Below are 19,395 nucleotides of genomic sequence, written 5' to 3'. Positions count from 1 at the left end.
TATATATACTGTGATCTGATTATGTTTTTAAAAGTTTCTTGAAGATGGATGTAAAATACTGCCTGCAATGAGTGATATAAAAAGGAAATTATAGAGAGGTGTATAAAGGGGCAAAAGGGAGAGATGGAGACGAAAGGACTTCACAGGATCAGCTTGAATTTTGGGGAAAGCAGCTCCAAAGATTTTAAATTTCATTGTCTGAGGCTTAGCACAGGTTGTCTTTTGAGGTCTAGACTTTCAGGTATAATTCTATCTTAGATCCTGCGGGAATTGCCCTTTCAGGTCAGATAATTTAAAAGGTTAAAATAACTGTGAAAGAAGTAACCTTGACGTGGCCTCCACTGGCAAAGCTTTAGCAAGTAGTTAGGTGATTTTCTAGTCACCGGGAGTTATTCAGATGCTGGAGTTTTGCCAGACTTACTCAGATAATCACTATCTTCTTTTACTCTGCTTTGTCAGTGGAGATCTCGCCAGTGCAGTTTTTGCTTTTCATGACTGAGGCTTTATTTCAACTGGTGACTTGCAAAAATGTCTTTGATGTGTTGGGTGATTTTTATTCTGCTTGGGGACACACCAAATTAGCCACGTATGTAGGAGATCACAGAGGGCTACATGCTCTGAGGAAATGCTGCACAAATGTCTACCCAGAGTAAGAAAGGGGTGAAGAAGCCTAATTCAACTTTGCACAAGATCTGGTACTCTTATGCAGACTTAGCAACACTTCAATGCAGATTTCAGTCTTTCACACCCAGCATTGTTCCTTCAACACAGTTCTCCACTCTGTAGATTTCTCAGCCAAATGTTCTGCCTTCCTCCTCCCTACCTGCAAAGGTTCTCCCCATCCTTTATATTTAGCTAATATTCCCAGAAAGCTTCCCTTGATCATTCCAAGCAAAGGGGAGCTTTTCCTGCTTTCCATCCCTGGAGGGCTTACTGCCTGCCTAGATTTAGCACAGGCTATATATACACTTGTTTTTTCTCTCCAACAACAAAGCTCAATCCTAGAGGGTAGCATGGGTTTAATTCAACTCTGACTCTTTCATTGTACGTAATTGTTTTTCAGTGAAAGTTTACTGAGAAAATGGGTCCCTGGCATGCGCTGCTCCTAGAAAGCTTCAGAATCACCGAATCATCTCCTTAAAGTGTGCTTGTGATGTAGGCCTAATATTCCCTAAACTACACTGTTTAGTTTCTTATTCTGGGAGGAAAATTAGCTACTGGCTTTGGTTTACTCATTTCTAAGGGAAGCTGGTGACCCAGATATTGAGAGAAATTTAAAAATGATAAGTTTAGTCCATTAACAACTGCCTTCAAACTCTGAGCAATCAAGAAAAATGGGTAGGTGGGAATGTGGCATCCTAATGTACATTTTACCTTTTCCCTCTTCCATTCCAGTAAAGTCTCCCTCCTACTCACATCAACCATGAGGAGCAGGCAGATGATTCATCTCTTTTTTTCCTGAGTTCTATAGTGTATCCAGTGGCTACATCATATTGATTGCTGCAACAGTTTAAAGAAAACAATATATTATTTAATTAGAGTCATGATATAATTTTAGGTATTCCTAATAATAAGCTGATAATAGGTTTTCTACTCAATATCTCATTTGTAACCTTTTGGCTATAGATGTTCCAAGTCAAACACAAAGGTCATGCATGCCTACATTCTCAATATCTGGGCCACCTGCTTCCCTTAAGGCAAATATTGTGGAATGAATAATTTCTCTGTGACAGAAATAGACTAAGAAAAGGGGCCCTCTTGGATTTCTAAATATGTAAGAAAAGGAAAGGAAAGCATTTGCTCAAGGCCTTCTCTTTCCGAAGAAATGAAATATATAACACTCAGAAAAACACAGGGATTGGAAAGTAGCTTTCCTACATTAAAAAGTTGGCTATTTGCCTGTTTCCTGAGCTATTGATAAGCAAGTCATTGTCATAGAATGCCACATAATAAAGCATGTTATTTCCTAAAAATGATTAAATGAAAATCCAATTGGTATAAATTACTTGAAAATATTCTGAAGGATTCAGAACCAAAGGGGGCTCTCATTTCTTGGCTTACTAAGTAACAGCTGCAGATTGACTTAAATGTGGGCAATATAAAATGTCATTTACATGATTTTAAATAAAAGGATCAATTTTCTAAAACATGCTTGATGTGCTAGAAATCTTTCTAATTCCTCTCTCTTAAACAAGTCAGTTCATGCTCTAAACTCTTCTTTTCAGGAATGATGCAATTTTGAATTTTTAGTTCTCTAGGGAAATTTTACTGTTAAGTTGTACTTACAGCAAAGTTATTGTTGAGACCATCTGCACAGAAACAAACCTCTCCTAACTTCCTAAGAAGCAAATGGGATAAGAACCCTAAGCTAAGGAGAAGAAATCTGGAGTATGGGAATCTGTATTCCTAGATGTTACCAAAAAGGCAGGGTGCCATGAAAAACCAGGGTCATCTATTTTTTTCTGTAAGAGGCCAGATAAACATTTTAGGCTTTTCTGGGCCATACAGTCTTCTGTTGAAACTACTCCACTCTGTCCTAGTAGCATGAAAGCAGCCATAGCCAATGTATAAATAAATGAGCATGGTTGTGTTCTGATAAAACTTTATTTATAAAACAGGGCTCTGGTGGATTTGGTCCGTGACCCATAGTTTGCCTGACTCTTGAAAACTGATCTTTGGAGATTTAACTTTATTTCCTTGGGTAGTTATGTGGAAATTACTTTTTAAAAATGCACATGTAAGTTTTATGTGTATATCACAAAGACCATAGATAAAAGAATGACTGGCATTCAAATAAGAAAGAGGATAAACATTAGCCCCTAACTTGTTTACTGATAATCCCTTTTGTCTGTCACCTGTGTGCTGTTCCCACTCAGTAAACTCAGAGGACATTTTAACATGTCAAGGGAAACACAGCAACAGCAGTCAGACATGGAATGCACTACTACTATTATATTGTTTGGACCTAACTACTTAAAAAATGGGCATGTTAGGTAATTCTTTTGGCTTGGTAGGTAGGGGGTCATGAAAAGATTACTGAAATTAAGGGTGCATGAATATAAACATTTTGAGAACTTCTGAAATAATCTTGACAATAAAAATCATACTCATGAATATGCTATTTGTATGTACCGTATATTAGCTGCATGATAGGCTATAAAAATAGGTCAAGTTAAAAGGTGGCAGTTATGAGATGACTGTCACTTTATAGTCATTCTTACTTGTATCCTTTACAAACCAGATTAACTACCGTACATGTATCAAGGAAAGGACAAAGAAAGGACAAACTTAGTAAATTTTTATCATCCACAACTGATGGTCAGAGTGAGAGAGTGCTTAGGGAAAACAACAGCTTTCAAAAATTCTAATATGAAGCCTGTTATATTTGAGTAGCCCAAAATAATCTTTTAAATGGAAAATAAATATAATCTGACTGAAGATTAAGTATCTGTCATTTTTAACACAGTGAATCACAGAAAAGACTACACAGATATAAATATTCCATATCCATGGGTATTCCAGGTCAGTTTTCAAAATGTGCTGAAAACAACTAGTTAAGAACAGTATGATTTTGCTGTCTTAGCATTGCTGTTTAGAGTTTCAAACTAAATTCTGGGCCACCAAGGACTCTACATTTCTTCAACCAGTCTGGGATACTCTTTCCAGGATTTTAGAGGACTTCAAAATTCGAGAGGGCAGCTTGATGGCCATAGGGATGGAACAAAACATTGATTTGGGACAAGTGGTAGCAAACCAAGTCATGCAAAGAGCAAATGATTGGTGAAATCTCATTTTCCATTACTGACTAATGGCACTGTACCAATATTCAAACAGTATCACTGGAAGAGGTGTTTCCCATTTGGCTCATTTGAGCTCAACCAAGTCACATGCCTTGAGTCTTCACTAGAGCAATGTCTGATTCCTGTCAAGGACTCACATGGTCCACTCTCATGGCAAGGCTTCCTCCTTGTCCTAGGTAGACCTCTGGGCCAGGTGACAGAGAAAAGACAATCTTGAAGGAAGTTAAAATCACACAATCAAAGCCTCTAGAGTACACCACAGAGAGTGTGTGAAAATTAGAATTTTAAACAAGCAAACATAAATTAGTCAAGTTTGTTATTGCTCTCCAAGAAAAGTATATAAATGGTTGGGCTTTGTGAGCTGAGACTATATTATCTGATCTCAGGTGATATTTGAAAGTAATGATGACAAAAACTGGCCCTTAACAGATCAGGATGTAGAAAGAAGAAATGCTGAGCTTGGTTACTATGGGTGGATACCTGATATCTCTCCAGTGATCTTTTAGGTTCTTTTTCCATTTGTCAAGGAGCCAGAAACTCACCCTGAGTTGTGCCGGCGAAGAAAAGAACTTTGAAAAAGTTTCATAGAAAATTATTGGTTACATTTCTGCTTAACATGTGGTTATGAATATTATAATACCAATATTGAGATTATATGTGCATAAATGTTAAAAAAAAAACACTGAAGACACACATAGAGTCTAACCAGTAAGCAGTATTTAACCAGTAAATGCTCAAATGTTAGCAACGACCTTGATCAGAGACATATCAGTGCTGAACATTAAGGAAATTTGAATATGACCTAATAGGCAGTAATTACAAGGATATTACAAATCCTATTATGTAAGTAGATGTCTGAAAATTTGGCACCAGCTAAAGTAGACCTAGATAACCAGACTGAATACTCCGCAATGACAAGTAAATTACATAATGGCACTGTAATTATGTAATTGACTCTGCTCAGTATATTTATGTCAATTTATGTGGAGTCAGCCTCATCAAGAAAAACCTAGTGCTGATTCACTTTTTTGACTTTTTTTGCATTTGCTTTGCAAAGACAATCCTGAAACAGAATAAATGATTTACTGATTTTATCCTTTGCCTTTTTTGGCATTTACTTCTTTTATTTTCAGATTTGCAATGCAACCAGATGCTTCTGTGAAACAACTGAATTATGAAACAAAATGGCTTTCTCTAAATTTTCAGTCTATAGGCAATCTTCAAGCAGTTACCTTGCATGTGAAACTGGAAATAGGGATTGCTAAACATTCTAAATTACAAAATATGTTTAAAATACTATGTAATTGAGGTCACAGTAAAAGGCAAACTGTTCCTTTCTTTTAAAGTCTGCCACTAAAAATGGCTATAGAACCTTGAGGATTATTCTAAAATAGCAATATGTAAGAAAATTCCAAAAAGTCTTTTGAATCCATGTGTAATGGCAGAGTTGATTAAACTCTTCTAAGGAAATATAAAAAATGCCAGCGGATGGTCATATTCTCATTTTAAGGATAACTGGGGTGATATCATCCTTATCATACAGTCTTTATCATGCAAATTTGGTATATTTCAGAAGATTTCTATAAAGAAATATTGCCTGCAACACAAGGATGGTGTCCAGCCTTGTTGGTGGCCAGGCCTACAAAATCCCACTAAGATTCTGTGTGCAGTCCTTCCTGAATGAGGACACATGGTTCGCCCGCAGTAGATTTTGGTATGTGAGAACACGATTGGCTTCATGGCAGTACTCAGGAGACGCTAGCCTGTAGTCAAGATTCCAGGGCCCAAAGAGAGGAACTGTAGCCAACAGACAACTTGCCAATGCCCAGGAAAGTTCTCTAACCGTCATGCTGGGAAACACTTCTCCTCTGAAGCACATGAATAAGTAGACGTGGCCAACAGAGTTTTTACTCAGTCTATGACATTTCTGAAACATTTTCCTTTTGGCCTCCTACCAACTCATCAGTGTGGAAAACTGAGGCAGCTCAAATCTAAGCATAGAAATTCGTGTGTCATTTTGCTTTGAAAGTGCTCTAGACCAGTGCTCTTCCAGTACCACTGTAGCCACTAGTCACATGTGGCTATTGAGCACTTGATGTACTAAAGGTGTAACATAATCCTTCTTTTGAAAACTTAGTAGAAAAATAAAAAATTTAAAGGGTCTTGTTAATTTTTCATATTGATGATGTATTGGAATAATAGTATGGATATATTGGATTAAAATATAGTTAATTTTACCAGCTTTTTTTTTTTCTTTTTACTTTTTAAAATGTGGCTAGGAGAAAATTTTAAATTACATATGTGGTTCGTATCATCTATATTAGGCAGCACTTGTTCTAGACAATAACTTCTACAACCATATTATTCTAATTTCTACCTTATTTATGTATTCATGGGACAAATGAGCTCTTACGGTTTGAGAAAAACCACTGGGATTCCAATTAGACTTTTTAAATGGGAGAAATAATTCAAGATTTTCCTTCTCTATGGCAAAATAGTCTGGTTGATGCTATGTATCTGAACTTATCTGAGAACAAAAATCAATAACGTAATAACTGTCATCTCTAAAATGCAAAATGTAATTTATTGTTTGCTGAAATTCCCTTAATTATTTGCTTTGTGACTATATTGTCAGTTAAAGGAAACATTATGAAATAGTTCATCAAATTAAGGTTCTATCTGCATTAGTCTACTATTATAAATAAGTAATCTTTGAGATAGATAATATATCCCATTTTAACAAGCAATATAAATGTTTACTGTTTTTTCAAAAATGTTAATTTAACTATCCTAACTTAAATAGCATCTCTGTGAAATCTTAGGTTGAATCATTTGGCTGAAATGACCGATTTTTGTGAAGCTTTGACTTGTTTTCCACTGAAATGACTAACTCAGTCACTTAGGCATTATCAGGACTTAATCTTTAACATACAAGTCAAAATTTAAAACTCCTGCTGATTTTTAGAGGGTGCAATTTACAGGTTAAAAAAGAGGAAATTACGCTCACACCCTCGAGTACGCACCAGGGAATAGGCATGTGTACTCATTTAAATGGGTAAATTCTTAAACACACACTGGCCTTGGCATTTGCAGTGCTCTTCACACTACACAGTCCGCAGGTCTGACCATTGCAGTCAGCCCTGAGTGTTGGGATGATATAACCACTGACCTTGGAACAATATGGAGGTGGGCTGGGAGGGACAATGTGTTCTCATCTTCCTATTAGTATTGCCACTTTCCATTAAGATTCCTTTCCCTCTCTTCTTCCCTTTTCCAATATACGGGACACTTACCATATACGCCTCACCATATACACCTGTTAAGTCTCTTTGGGAAAAGTATACCAGGCAATTGGTATTTTCCAATATATGGGACACTTACCATATACGCCTCACCATATACACCTGTTAAGTCTCTTTGGGAAAAGTATACCAGGCAATTGGTCTTTTAAAATAGAAATCTTAATGCTTAGGGAAGAAGGCATTCTTAAAGGTTGAAACTAGTGAGCCCCTTATAATAGCTAAAATGGAAATTCTGAGAGAATAAAGAAGGAAGGAAACAGTAGAGAAAAAGATAAGTACTCTCTACTAATTAATAAAGATAAAATGAAACAAAAAATCTTTCTCCTAGTCCAGATGATGTACCCTTAAGGGCTTTTTCCTCCACGTCAGTGATCTGTCAGGCCCCTATATTATGGAAGACAAGAAGTTCTACCTTATTTTCTTCTCATGAGAACAGGAGTAAAGAAAAATTTGCACTTGGAAAGCAGAATGTCTCCAAGGTCCGATAGTCCCCAGAAACCAGAGGTTTAATTTAATTTTCTAATTTAATAGGTCTGAGGAAGAGCCAAAAGAATTTAAGATCTCTATTTTTGAGGAGGATTTTTATGTGATAGTCATTTTTATTCATAATTTTGGCCTGAAAATAATCCTTTTTTAAAATTAAGGAAACCTACTAAAATATGCTGCATAATTAATTTGATAAAAATGTTCATTTACGCTCAAGCTAGAAATAAATCTGAGGTATTTGGAATTTAACTGTGATTTTTATAAGGGAAAAGTGTTTATATGAAAACCAAAGAAAAATATTTTGAAAAAAATCATGGTAATGTATTAGGTCTAATGTTACAGCTTCTCAAGAGTCTGATTTGAAATCAGTGTTTTTTCATTGTTTCTTTTTGTTTACTAAAGTAAATTAAAAGCTGCATTGTCCTACATTTCTGGACATGGAAACTCTCAAAAATATATTGTAAATATGGGTGCTTCCATTCCAAGTATGAGAAAAAGATATACTAGCTTTTCAGAAATATCTTTAGTCCATAAGCCGTATATCTAAATAACCATCAGTTGAAGGAAAAAAAGGACTTTTATAAAAACAAAGGTTTCCTTACTAAAGTCAATAATGGATGATCTTACAATGGGATATTATTCCCACTCTATTCAGACATTTTGGCATCAGCCTTTGGTGTAGACTTTTCTAAATATCTGAACCTTGGTAAGTATAGAGTTTATCCATAAAAGTGTTCCTATATTTAAAATTGTACAAGCTTGTGAATAAATTCAATTTTATCTGAAAAATGACAAGGAGTCAGTCTTTATTAGTCTAAGTCCCAGTCTTATCTCCTTTTCTTCACTAAATTTCTTTATTCCACCCCTAAGTGTTGTCCATCAGAAGGACTTCTTGTTAGAGAGCAGGTGAAGGAAAGAATAAATTCCTCAGCGTGAGTTTGTAAAATAATTTTTTTAGGACTGTAAAATGGCAGAAATTTGTAATAGAATGTTTTTGGTTATTAGTAATATGATGTGTATAAATAAAGACAAGATAAAAAAAGCATTCTGCACACAAGCTTTAGGGGCATATGGTTTCATAGCCCTTAAAGTATGCTTCAGTTTCTTACCATTATAAGTGGATTTTTTTTTTTGCACATACCATACAACTATAACCTAACCATCTTCTTGTAAACAGTTTGAACACATTACTGAAAAGACTGTGAATGTCATGGGAATACATCTTATAGCTCTACCTAGTATTAGCTGAGCAACAGTCCTTGTAAAGAAATCCAAAGGGTGTAGGCTGGCTAGGTTTTCAAAGCAAAAACAATTTGTTACTATTTACTTCAAATGTGTGCTACTGGTCCCTGAAAATGTATGTTTTTAAATGTTATGTTGTGTTTACTTGCAATTTCAAATTTAATTCATCAGTAGGTATTTGGTATCCATTACATACCATAGAAGACACTATTTTTTCATAAAGCAGTCACATGCATTGAAGTTAGGATTACCAACTGATATATATGTATTTTTTTGCACCTTAAAAACAGAATCACTATAATGCATATCATGCTTCCACACCTTCCTTGCTGAAGGACAAAATGCATAAAGTGCCAGGATTTGGCTCCCAGATGGAAGGAAGCCATTTAGTACTCTGGCAGGATCACATCATTCTGCTGAGCTCCAAATTCCAGAGTAGGGTTTTCTTGCCCTTCTTTGGGGGCTGCTGCTTCCTCAACAGTCTTCAGCTTTTCCTCCACTAGGCCCTCCTCTATTTCTGGGTCAGCCTCCTTTATCCCATCCTCTAATGCCTCGGGCACCATCTTGGTGGCCTCAGCAGCATTTATTTCAGCATCTTTAACTTTCTCTGTGGCCTGCACCTTCATCAGCTCAGCCTCTGCCCCCTCAACTGCCACTTGGGCCCCATCTCCTTGAATTTTCACTCCTTCCGGAATAGCTTTAGCATCTTCATTGCCATCTTGTGTTGGAGATGGCTCTCGGCTGGCCTTCTGGCTCTCCTGGATGCTGCCATGGCTGCTGCTGGCGCTTCCCAACCGGGAAGAGGCCACCACGGCCTTCACTGCTGCCTGATTGGAAACAGAAAAGTGTCAGGTGTTACTTTCACTTAAAATCCCAAATCAGAGCTCAATTTCAATTTTGCATTTAGGGAGTTTGTTATTATATGTTAGTGTTTAATCTTTGAAAGTATATTATTCCAAGATTGTCTAATGAAAACTTGTTTGGAGAATGAACAGCAAAATATGTTTAATCTCAAATTAGCATATTTAATCATCTGGACAACCAAAAACCTGAATAAATGCATTTTCCCATGGATTACCAATATTCAAAAATTTTAGATTGTGTTTCCCAAAGTATTTGTTTCATGGGACACTAGTTCCATGGATGTTAGTAGGCACTATGTAGATAAAAGAGTTCCACAGTCAAATTTGTTTGAGAAATCCTGGGTTAAGTCAAGGTTGTTTAATCTAGTGTATTTCAAATTAATATGACCATGGAACCCTCCAGGTTTATTTAGTCTGTATCAGCCTGTAAGCGATTGCTGAATAGAACACTATTTTTGACCCCCAGCTGTTCTCTGAGATCCCTTGTATGTATAGCTAGTCCGAAATACCATTAAGTAAGCGAAAAGCACCTAATCTCTATTCCATATACATTCTATAAAAAGAGATATGTTTTGGTAGATAATTTTCCCTATCACTTGAATTATTTTAATTTTTACCAAGTATCATTATTTGCCTATGTAATAAAACATAGTTTTAAAAAATTGTTTCCCAATTTTTGCATATTCAGAAAGTAGACAACTTTCTGAATAAATGTTTCCTGAACAATGCTGTTCAAGCTGTTCAGCCTTAATTAAATGAGAAGCAATGATAATGGATTTGGTTGGTGAGTAAAGCTCAACATACAACACATTTCCCTTTATTAACAGTGAATTCTGGGAATTCCCTGGTGGTCCAGTGGTTAAGACTTGGCGCTTTCACTAAGATCCCACAAGCTGAGTGGCGTGGTGCCCCCCGTCCAAAAAAACCCAAAAAACAAAAATCCCCACAATGAATTCTTATGAGAGGATAACAGAACTGCAATTGGCTTTATACCAGCAGTGTTGGGATTTCAAAGCAGGATTTTTCCTAGTACCACAGGAGATGAATAATAGTATTAGATAAATAATAGTGAAATTATCTTTTATCATCAAGATATGAGAGAAATCTTTTTTTTTTTTTAAATAAAACAAATAAATGCCATCTAACCTTGAGCTTGCGCCGGGCATTGAATTCTTGGAGCTTCTTTTGAGCTGTATCCATGTGTACAAAATTGGCTGCTTTACCTGTGACCCACGGGTGCTGGAGAGCTTGGAAGGTAGTCAGCCTTTTCTTAGGATCCAACACAATTAATTTTCTGACCTGAAATGATAAAGAACCATAGTCTTCTCAGGGAGATTTTTACGGTGACCTGGGTTTGCCCCTCAGCTCGTGAACTTCTAGGTCTTATTTAATTTCCTTGGCAGTACACTAAATATACATTAAACAATTTTTTTAAGTCCCCAGAGGTCACTGTAGAGATGGCTTCAGGTAGCAGTAGCTGAGGAATCTGAGAGTGGTGTGCGTAAGCTACCTGAGAGCCCAAACTGGCGGACAGCTTGCCCACAGAGGTCAAAGAAACAAGTCCTGCCTTGCCTGTAGACTGGAAGTTCTTTGAATGAGGACCAGCATCTGAATAATTCTCAGCCGCACTTCACGTCACTTAGAGTTCAGAGCTTAAAATACACATCAATGGAGACGGAATCGTTCATGCATCCATCATTCTTTCTATGGGAATTGAATGGCAAACAATAGGGGCAGTATCATAGCCCTTATGATTATACCATGAGTCTATCATGAAGTTAATAGCTCTCTCTAATCCCTTGAGGGTACTTAAGGAATAAGCCAAGAGCTGGGGTGAAAGCCTATTTAGAATCAAAGTAAAGGTGTCAGTAGCTTGGGGGTATGATTTGCTTAAAGGACTGAATTCAAACCAATGGTAGCCCATTCTGGGAGGTTTACCCCTGCTTGTGAGGATGAGCAGACAATAATTTGCCAGGAAGATCAACAACCAAAATAATCCCCAGCCCTAGGCTCAGAAGGGGTGACCTGGAATGAGGCAGAGACTATTTGGAGTCAGGAAGCATGTTCAAGTCCTAACTTATTCAAAGTCTCTAACTACTTTTGTGACCTTAGACAAAGACCACATGTGAATTGGGTGACTATGGACACCCTCCTGGGCCCTTTCTTACATGACCTCATTTCCACCCTAATTCCTTTGTATCAATAAATACATTCTTATAGACATATAACATTAAAAAAAACAAAACAAAACTCATGTAACCCTGCCCATAACATTATCAATTAGTAACTATTAGCTCCAATTCATAAATGAGGGAAGGAAGGAAGCTCAGAAAGATTTAGTGACTTGTGTAAGGTCAGACAACTCGTAACTGGTGGGGGCTATACTCAAACTCGGGTCTTAGAGTTTGTCTCATGGCCACTACACCATAGTGCTTCCAAGGTAGTCAGCCTCTCTGGGTTTCAGTCTGCCAATATGTAAAATGAGGGGCTTTGGATGATTTAAGGCATAAGATCTTTTCTAATTCTAATAACCTAAGAACTGAACACAGGCTAACAAAATCAGGCAGCTAGTCAAATGAAGAATGAATATCTGGTTCTCCTTTCACTTCCTTTTTGTAGCATTTGCAAAGAAATGTGTGTGTGGGGTAGAGACACTGAATTTGTAAAGGGCAGAGACATGAGACTGCTTAGGCTTAAAATCAGAGAGGAGGTGGAGGGAGATAAGGATAATTAAGAAAAAGAATGCACAGTAGTAATACAAATTTGATAGTAGTCAGAGCTATCATCTGTTGAACACATAAACTAATAATTTTATGTAAATGATACCTAATCCTTACACCATCCCTGACAGTTAGATATTTCCCTCTCATTTTCTAATCATCCGTTTCCTCTTATCATTACCATCCTCCTCCTCATGAAAATACAAAGAATTTACTGAAAGCCAGTATGTACAAAATTTTATATATGTCATCATTAATCTTTACATTTGAAGATATTGATGCACCGAATTATTAAGAAACTTGCTGAAGATTAGAGAGATCCAGTGACCTTGTCAGGATTCAAACCCAAAGCCTTGCCATTATCCTACGGTTCCTCTTGTAGCCCAACTCCCCAGTCATTGGCACCATAGCCTCTGCTCATGACAAAACAGATGCAGGTTTTGCTAATAAGTACACATTATGAGGCTCAATGATTGCTTTAGTTCTGAAGTTTTATAAATTTATTAACCAACAGGAGGTCTAGCTGAAGGAAGGAACATCACAGCTAACCCTCTTATCCATTTAATTTTTATGAGGGATAAAAAGAAATGGAAGGAGGACTAAATAATGGGGTTATTATTGAGTTAGTTGGTGGTGATTACTTAGTATGTATTATATCCCTTAATTCTTCTAAAGACTTAGAGATAGATACTGGTATCATTCCAGAGAAGAAAACTAAAGCACAGAGAGGTTAGGGTAGCCCAAGGTCATACCTGTAAATTATAAGAAGGGGGGTCACTTGAGTCCAGGCATGTCAGACTTTAAGAATCCTTGGTCTGTTTCCTGATTCATGGTTTCCTTCAACAAATATTTATTGAGCCTGTACTTTTTGTCCATATGGTACTAAGATCTGGGCACACATGCTTCACCCTCTCCCAGAGCTTACAATCTAATTAAGGAACACCTTTGAGCAAGTATACAGAAATGATGACCATCATGAAAAAGGAAGTCTAGGGGGCAGAGGAACAAGTGGCAGAAGGAACGAACCAATTGTGAGAAGAATGGCCTGCTGAAGACGAAATCTCCCAGAGAATGCCAAATGGCAGCCAGGGCTTGAAGATAAGAGTTACCTATGTAAAGAGGTGTGTATGTGTATGTAATGGTGGAGAGGAAGGAGGAAAGAACATCACAAAGCAGAAGAAGAGCAATGGCCCATACCCAGAGCTACGTTGATGAGGGACTGCAAGTCTAGTGCTCTGGAGGAAAGAGAGATCAAGGGAGAGTGATGTGAAATGAGTGGCACAAGAGAGGGTGGCACTTATTTATAAAACCATTCCTCTGGATCCTGTGTGGAGAGTGTACTTGAGAAGAACACAAGAAGAGGCAAGGAGACCAGATAGGAGGTTGTGGCCGTGAACCAGGAGAGGATGGGGCTTGGACTAGGCAGTTGTAGTGGAGGTGGAGAGAAGTGGACGGATTCAAGAGATGTTTAGGAGTGTGGGCCCTGACATGAGGGAGAAGTTGGGATGACACATTCCCACATCACACACATGGCCTCTCTTTCACAACCATGTTGGAAAATCCGTGACCTGTAGGAAATCTGTTTTCATGAAAGAACACAGATGGCAAGGAGGGAAAAGAGCACTGGATAAGGGGTCTGGAAATCTGGATCCTTAGTTCCTAACAATGCCTTTCTGCTGAGAAGCTGTGTGAACTTGGACAGTCATTTCACTTCTCTGGGCTTTAGCAAACTCATCTTTACAATGCAGGGAAGATTAGATGACTCCTAAGATCCCCTGGAGATCTAACCTTCTATGATTCAGAAGTCAGCTTTTAGTTATTTCTGCGTGATTTCTCTCCAGAGGATTGATGGTAAATGTTTCAATTACACCCTAATATCCTCTTTATTTTAGAACAGGTGGGCCATCTCCCTAGAGGGTATGTGTTTCCTGAATGCAAACAAACTTCAATGTTACCTGAAGTGAGAAGCCAAGTAAAACAAACAAAAAAACCAAACAAAACGTATAGTGTAACTTGTAATGATAATGATAATTGTATACGTATAGTGTAACCTGTAATGATAATGATAATCATGCATGATGGGACTTGTGTTACTATCAGGATATTTTAATAAGTTTGAACATTCAAGAAGCAATGTTGTTTTATTCAAAGTATAACTAATCTAGGTGATAGCAAGCCATTTTAAAACAGAATTCTTCTGTGTAAATTATGTTTGGATTCACTTAGCACAGCTGTCTTCTAAGCAAGGTTCTGCATTGACTAGATGGTAAAAACTCATTAATTAATATGCCGTAATTTGTAATTTGTGATAATTCAGCTAGAGATGAATCAAACATATCTTTTTCATTATCTATAAGGAAAATGCATTAGTGTGCATTGTTTCATTAAAAATACTTTATAATTAAAAAGAAATAAGCTATTAAGAGGGGTTAATTTAAAAAATGGCACTGCCCATTAATTAGATAAAAATGAATGCAAGGGATTTTATTTCATTTTGTTTCATTTTGTTTTGGTCACACTTACCAAATCCTTGGCATTTAGAGATACTTCATCCCACCAGGGGGAGATAAAGTAATATTCACAGTTCAGAATTCTCCTAAACATGAACTGATCGCCTCTTTCATCATAGAATGGTTCAAATCCACAAAGTCTAGAGGGACAAAAGATAGAGAATAAAATGTCTTTAAAAAGCCTAAGCATATTTCACCAATTTTTTTCAGAAATTCAAGACTGTCCTTTTCCACAGCTTCCTGTTATGAATGTAATCGCTCAGTTTTAGTATGTAATCACCTTACAATTCACTTTTGATTATATAAACACACAGTCATGTCTTCAGGAAGTAAGAATAGATACAAAACCAATTTAAGATTTCTATAAAAAGTTATAATCATATTAATAATTATGACACAAAACAACAATAATAATAGCTAACACTATTCTAGGCATTATGCTATAGTGCTATTTCCATGGATTTTTTTCCACCAGGAATTGAGAAGCCAGATTGATTAGAATTCCAATTGATTACAAAACAGAAAAGTTAGGATTTGGAGAATAAAAAGGTTAAAAGGTGGAAAGAAAAGTTTTTAGTTGTTTTTATTCAGCCCTTTTCACTTGAATTCTTCCATAGAGATGAATAAAATATTCGATTTCTATCCCATTCCAGTTTGGATTTCAGAGTGAACAAACACAGGAGCTAACACTATTGTCAGGGAATGGCCTTTTAAAACTTACTACAGTGAGCAGACGCAGCCAGCAGAGGTGAGCAGCCTAGCGTTAGCTCAACCTGGTAAGTGACCCTCACTTTTGCACATCTTAAAGACATCTCACTATGTTCACCTTCATCTTCCGTCACGGGTCAGCATAAAAATGTATGAGAAATGTGGGAGAAAAGAAACAGAGAACCATCTCTGGCATCCTAAAGAGAGAGAGGAAAAGTGAGTTGCTGGTCTGGGACCACCAAGCCTCTACTGTTTATAGGTGGGTGTAGGTACTGAAATCACTAAAAGGGAACTCTTTTTTAAAAGTCCCTGCTAGGGCATGTGTTGCATCTAACAAGGAATGAAGGAAAAAGAATGAAAAACATTTCCCCAAATTCTTCCTTCAAACCGGCCAGGTTGGTGCCGAGAATGAAACGTTCCAGTGCATCCTAATGGAGTGAGTTTCTAGGAAGAAGCAATTTCTCATGTTCTTTTGCTCAGGGAACGTCCTGTTGGGAGAGTCTTCGTTTCTTTCGAATATTGTGGAGCCAGCCAGGAAGAGGCAAGGCTCAGGGCGTGCTGAGGCCTGGGCTGTCCCTCCTCCCTCTCCCACTGCAGCAGTCCACGCAGAGAATACTGCTCCAGCAAAAGGAGAGAAGGGAGCACAGGTCCACACGACGCCAAGGAGGCAGTTCAGCCTCACCTGGCCCTCCTCTGCCCTCCAAAACACTAGAAAAACATAGCCTGTTGTTGGCTAGTCATGGAGAAATTGGTCAACTTTCCAGGCTTAGTTCAGGGAACTCTTAATGTTTCCCCTTCTGGAAATCTAGAGAGAAAAATGATAGTTCAGAAGGTACAGTACTCAAATGCCTTTCTTTCCTCTCAGTCATGTCAGCAGGTCTGTGCATTGGTAACAGAGGTAAAAAGTTTATCTCATCAGCCTGAAATGTCAAAAATGGAAGAAATGTGACAGCGGCACGCATGTGTGCATGAGCACACAGACATACACACAGAGTAAGAAAACCCTTTAGAAATGGAAATATTTGAATGCTGACAATGACAGTTTAGGAGGATATTAGGATTATAAGGCCTGAAGTGTGACTGTATTACACAGGGTAGCTCCAAGCCATTGAGCAGAACTGTAGTGCTGAAAGCTGAAGGAGAGAATTTGAATCTCTGACGTTATCTGATTCTGATTTTGACCTGAGAACTGTAGTAGTTGCTTTTGTCTGTGGGGACAAAGGGTTTTGCTTTAACGCTTTAAACCAAAGAGAGGGACCAGAATTCTTGTAAGAAACAAAATGGCCTTTATTTCCAGGCTACTGTCATCCTTAGAAATAGCAAGGTCATAGCACAGAATAGCCTGGTGGAACTCTTAATAATAATAAAGGAGGTACATAAGCCCAATGGCACAATCCACTGGAGAAAATGTTCCAATGAATCTTGTGTAGTGGACTTCATCAATTATTAATGGACTACAGATTAAATAAAAAGTCCCTAGGCTTAGGGGCTGACAGAAGTTGGATCAGAACTAAAGGATATTAGGGGCTTCCCTGGTGGCACAGTGGTTAAGAATCCGCCTGCCAATGCAGGGGACACAGGTTCGAGCCCTGGTCCGGGTAGATCCCACATGCCATGGAGCAACTAAGCCCGTGCGCCACAACTACTGAGCCTGCGCTCAAGAGCCTGTGAGCCACAGCTACTGAAGCCCATGTGCCTAGAGCCTGTGCTCCACAACAAGAGAAGCCACTGCAATGACAAGCCCGTACACCGCAATGAAGAGTAGCCCCCGCTCGCCACAACTAGAGAAAGCCTGCGCGCAGCAACGAAGACCCAACCCAGCCAAAAATAAATAAATAAATTTATTTAAAAAAAAAAGAACTAGGGCTTCCCTGGTGGTGCAGTGGTTGAGAATCTGCCTGACAATGCAGGGGACACGGGTTCGAGCCCCGGTCTGGGAAGATCCCACATGCCGCGGAGCAACTGGGCCCGTGAGCCACAACTACTGAGCCTGCGCGTCTGGAGCCTGTGCTCCGCAACAAGAGAGGCCGCGACAGTGAGAGGCCCACGCACCGCGATGAAGAGTGGTCCCCACTCGCCGCAACTGGAGATAAGCCCTCGCACAGAAACGAAGACTCAACACAGTCATAAATAAATAAATAAAAAAAATAAAAAAAGAACGTGAATTTCTTTAAAAAAAAAAAAAAAAGAACTAAAGGATATTAGTTGTGAGCAGCACCGTTACTTTAATTTTGGGGGCTGCTACCACTTATTCAACCAACACCTATAATTAATGGACTTAAGTGAACTAGGGGAAAGAAACTTGAGAGATTTTAAAAATTATTTTCAGGGTTACAGTAAGACGTTTCTCAAATGGCCACAGTTTTTTCTCTTCATTTTCCCACGTTAGTGACCACATCATGGAGTTTTACTCATCCCATATTTCAGTTTTTCAAGGCAAATGTTACTAAATTTCCTACCTCCATCTCTGAGTTCTTACACATCCCCAGTGCTTCAACCCCTCCCATCACATTTCAACACGAAACTCTAATTGGGTGGGCATGTTTACGTTTTAGGGGCAAATCTGGAGCATTATTTGTAGTTCAGTTTTTCACTTAACATCACTAAGTATGATATGTCACCCACATAATTCAGGAGACAACATTCTTTCGCAGCATAAAAGTGATCTTAAATGTCAGCTGAAGGGATTCTATGATGTGGCCTTAGGAATTCATTTTAATGAACTAATAAGCACTTGGTGTGGCAAACAAATTACCTAAAAGTTTTCACTTTCCTAAGAAAAAACAGGGTTCCCTAGCTCTCCAAATTCTTCTCAAGCTTTAATACATCCTGGAAACACAGGGAATTGATCACTGAAAATATCTTTTGACATTACATAATAGCAGATGGCTATTTTATGGGTTGCTTTTAAACATTTTTATGGTTCTTACTGACCAATATATCAATATAAACCCAGGTGAACTTAGAGTTTGCTAACTTGTTCGTGGGTTCTACCCTAGTTACCCTCTTCCTAGCCCATATTACCTAGACACTGCACTTTCTAAGATCACTATTAAATCAACCAAACCAAACCAAACCTCTTCCTACTATGGACTGAATTGTGTTCCCCCCAAATTAACATGCTGAAGCCCTAACCCCCAATGTGATGGTATTTGGAGATGGCGCCTTTGGCAGGTAACAGGGTTAGATGAGGTCAAAAGGGTAGGACCTCATGATGGGATCAGTGCCCTTATAAGAAGAAGACACCAGAGAGCTTGCTTCCTCTTTCTGCCTTGTGAGGATACAGTGGAAAGGCAGCTGTCTGCAAGCCAGAAGACAGCTCTCACCAGAACCTGACCTACTGGCACCCTGACCTCAGGCTTTCAACCTCCAGAACTACATAACTACATTTCTGTTGTTTAAGCCACCGAGTGAGTCTATGGTATTTTGTTATAGCGGCCTGAGCTAATTTGCTTTCTTCCACACCCTTCAAAATCTCTTTACAGATTTGAATATTACAGGTTCCAACAATTAACTCTGCAGTATCCTCTAATTGAAAACCAAATCTACTTGGTTTGAATTAAACTTTGGAACTTACTGATATCTTGCTTTTGTAGTTGTTCTACAACAGCCTTCCTCCCCAGATACTCTTCCATTGTTCTTGATTATTTCCCTTGTATTTGTCTGCAATTCCATCATCTCTTTGGCAAACTGAAACCCCATGTTTATTAGTGGACAGGAGCTCAGGAATGGAGTTGGGGATACCAGAGGGTGAGAGATTTAGC

The 19,395-nt window shown here is 38.2% G+C and overlaps 1 protein-coding gene across 6 annotated transcripts in view; it reads right to left on the bottom strand.

Moving 5' to 3' along the window:
• The window catches only part of CAMK4 (calcium/calmodulin dependent protein kinase IV), a 254,678-nt gene that overhangs the window by 28,815 nt on the left and 206,468 nt on the right, over positions 1 to 19,395 (bottom strand). For 4 of the 6 annotated variants that reach the window (XR_009007091.1, XR_009007092.1, XR_009007090.1 and 1 more), the window contains exons 9-11: positions 14,937 to 15,063; positions 10,840 to 10,992; positions 9,451 to 9,657 (exon numbers count right to left, since the gene is read on the bottom strand). Coding sequence is in view for 2 of the 6 variants with exons in the window: in XM_007192092.2 (XP_007192154.2) it covers positions 9,217 to 9,657; positions 10,840 to 10,992; positions 14,937 to 15,063 (721 nt within the window). In the remaining 4 variants the exon portion in view is untranslated. Of the gene's footprint in view, positions 1 to 4,788; positions 9,658 to 10,839; positions 10,993 to 14,936; positions 15,064 to 19,395 lie in introns of those variants that run through there. The other 2 variants (XM_007192092.2, XM_007192095.2) reach the window with 1 other exon arrangement.

The sequence above is a fragment of the Balaenoptera acutorostrata genome, chromosome 2, assembly GCF_949987535.1.
Source record: "Balaenoptera acutorostrata chromosome 2, mBalAcu1.1, whole genome shotgun sequence".
NCBI lineage: Eukaryota > Metazoa > Chordata > Mammalia > Artiodactyla > Balaenopteridae > Balaenoptera > Balaenoptera acutorostrata.
Note: the sequence above shows the minus strand (reverse complement) of the source record. Positions and strands in the feature narration are given on the sequence as shown.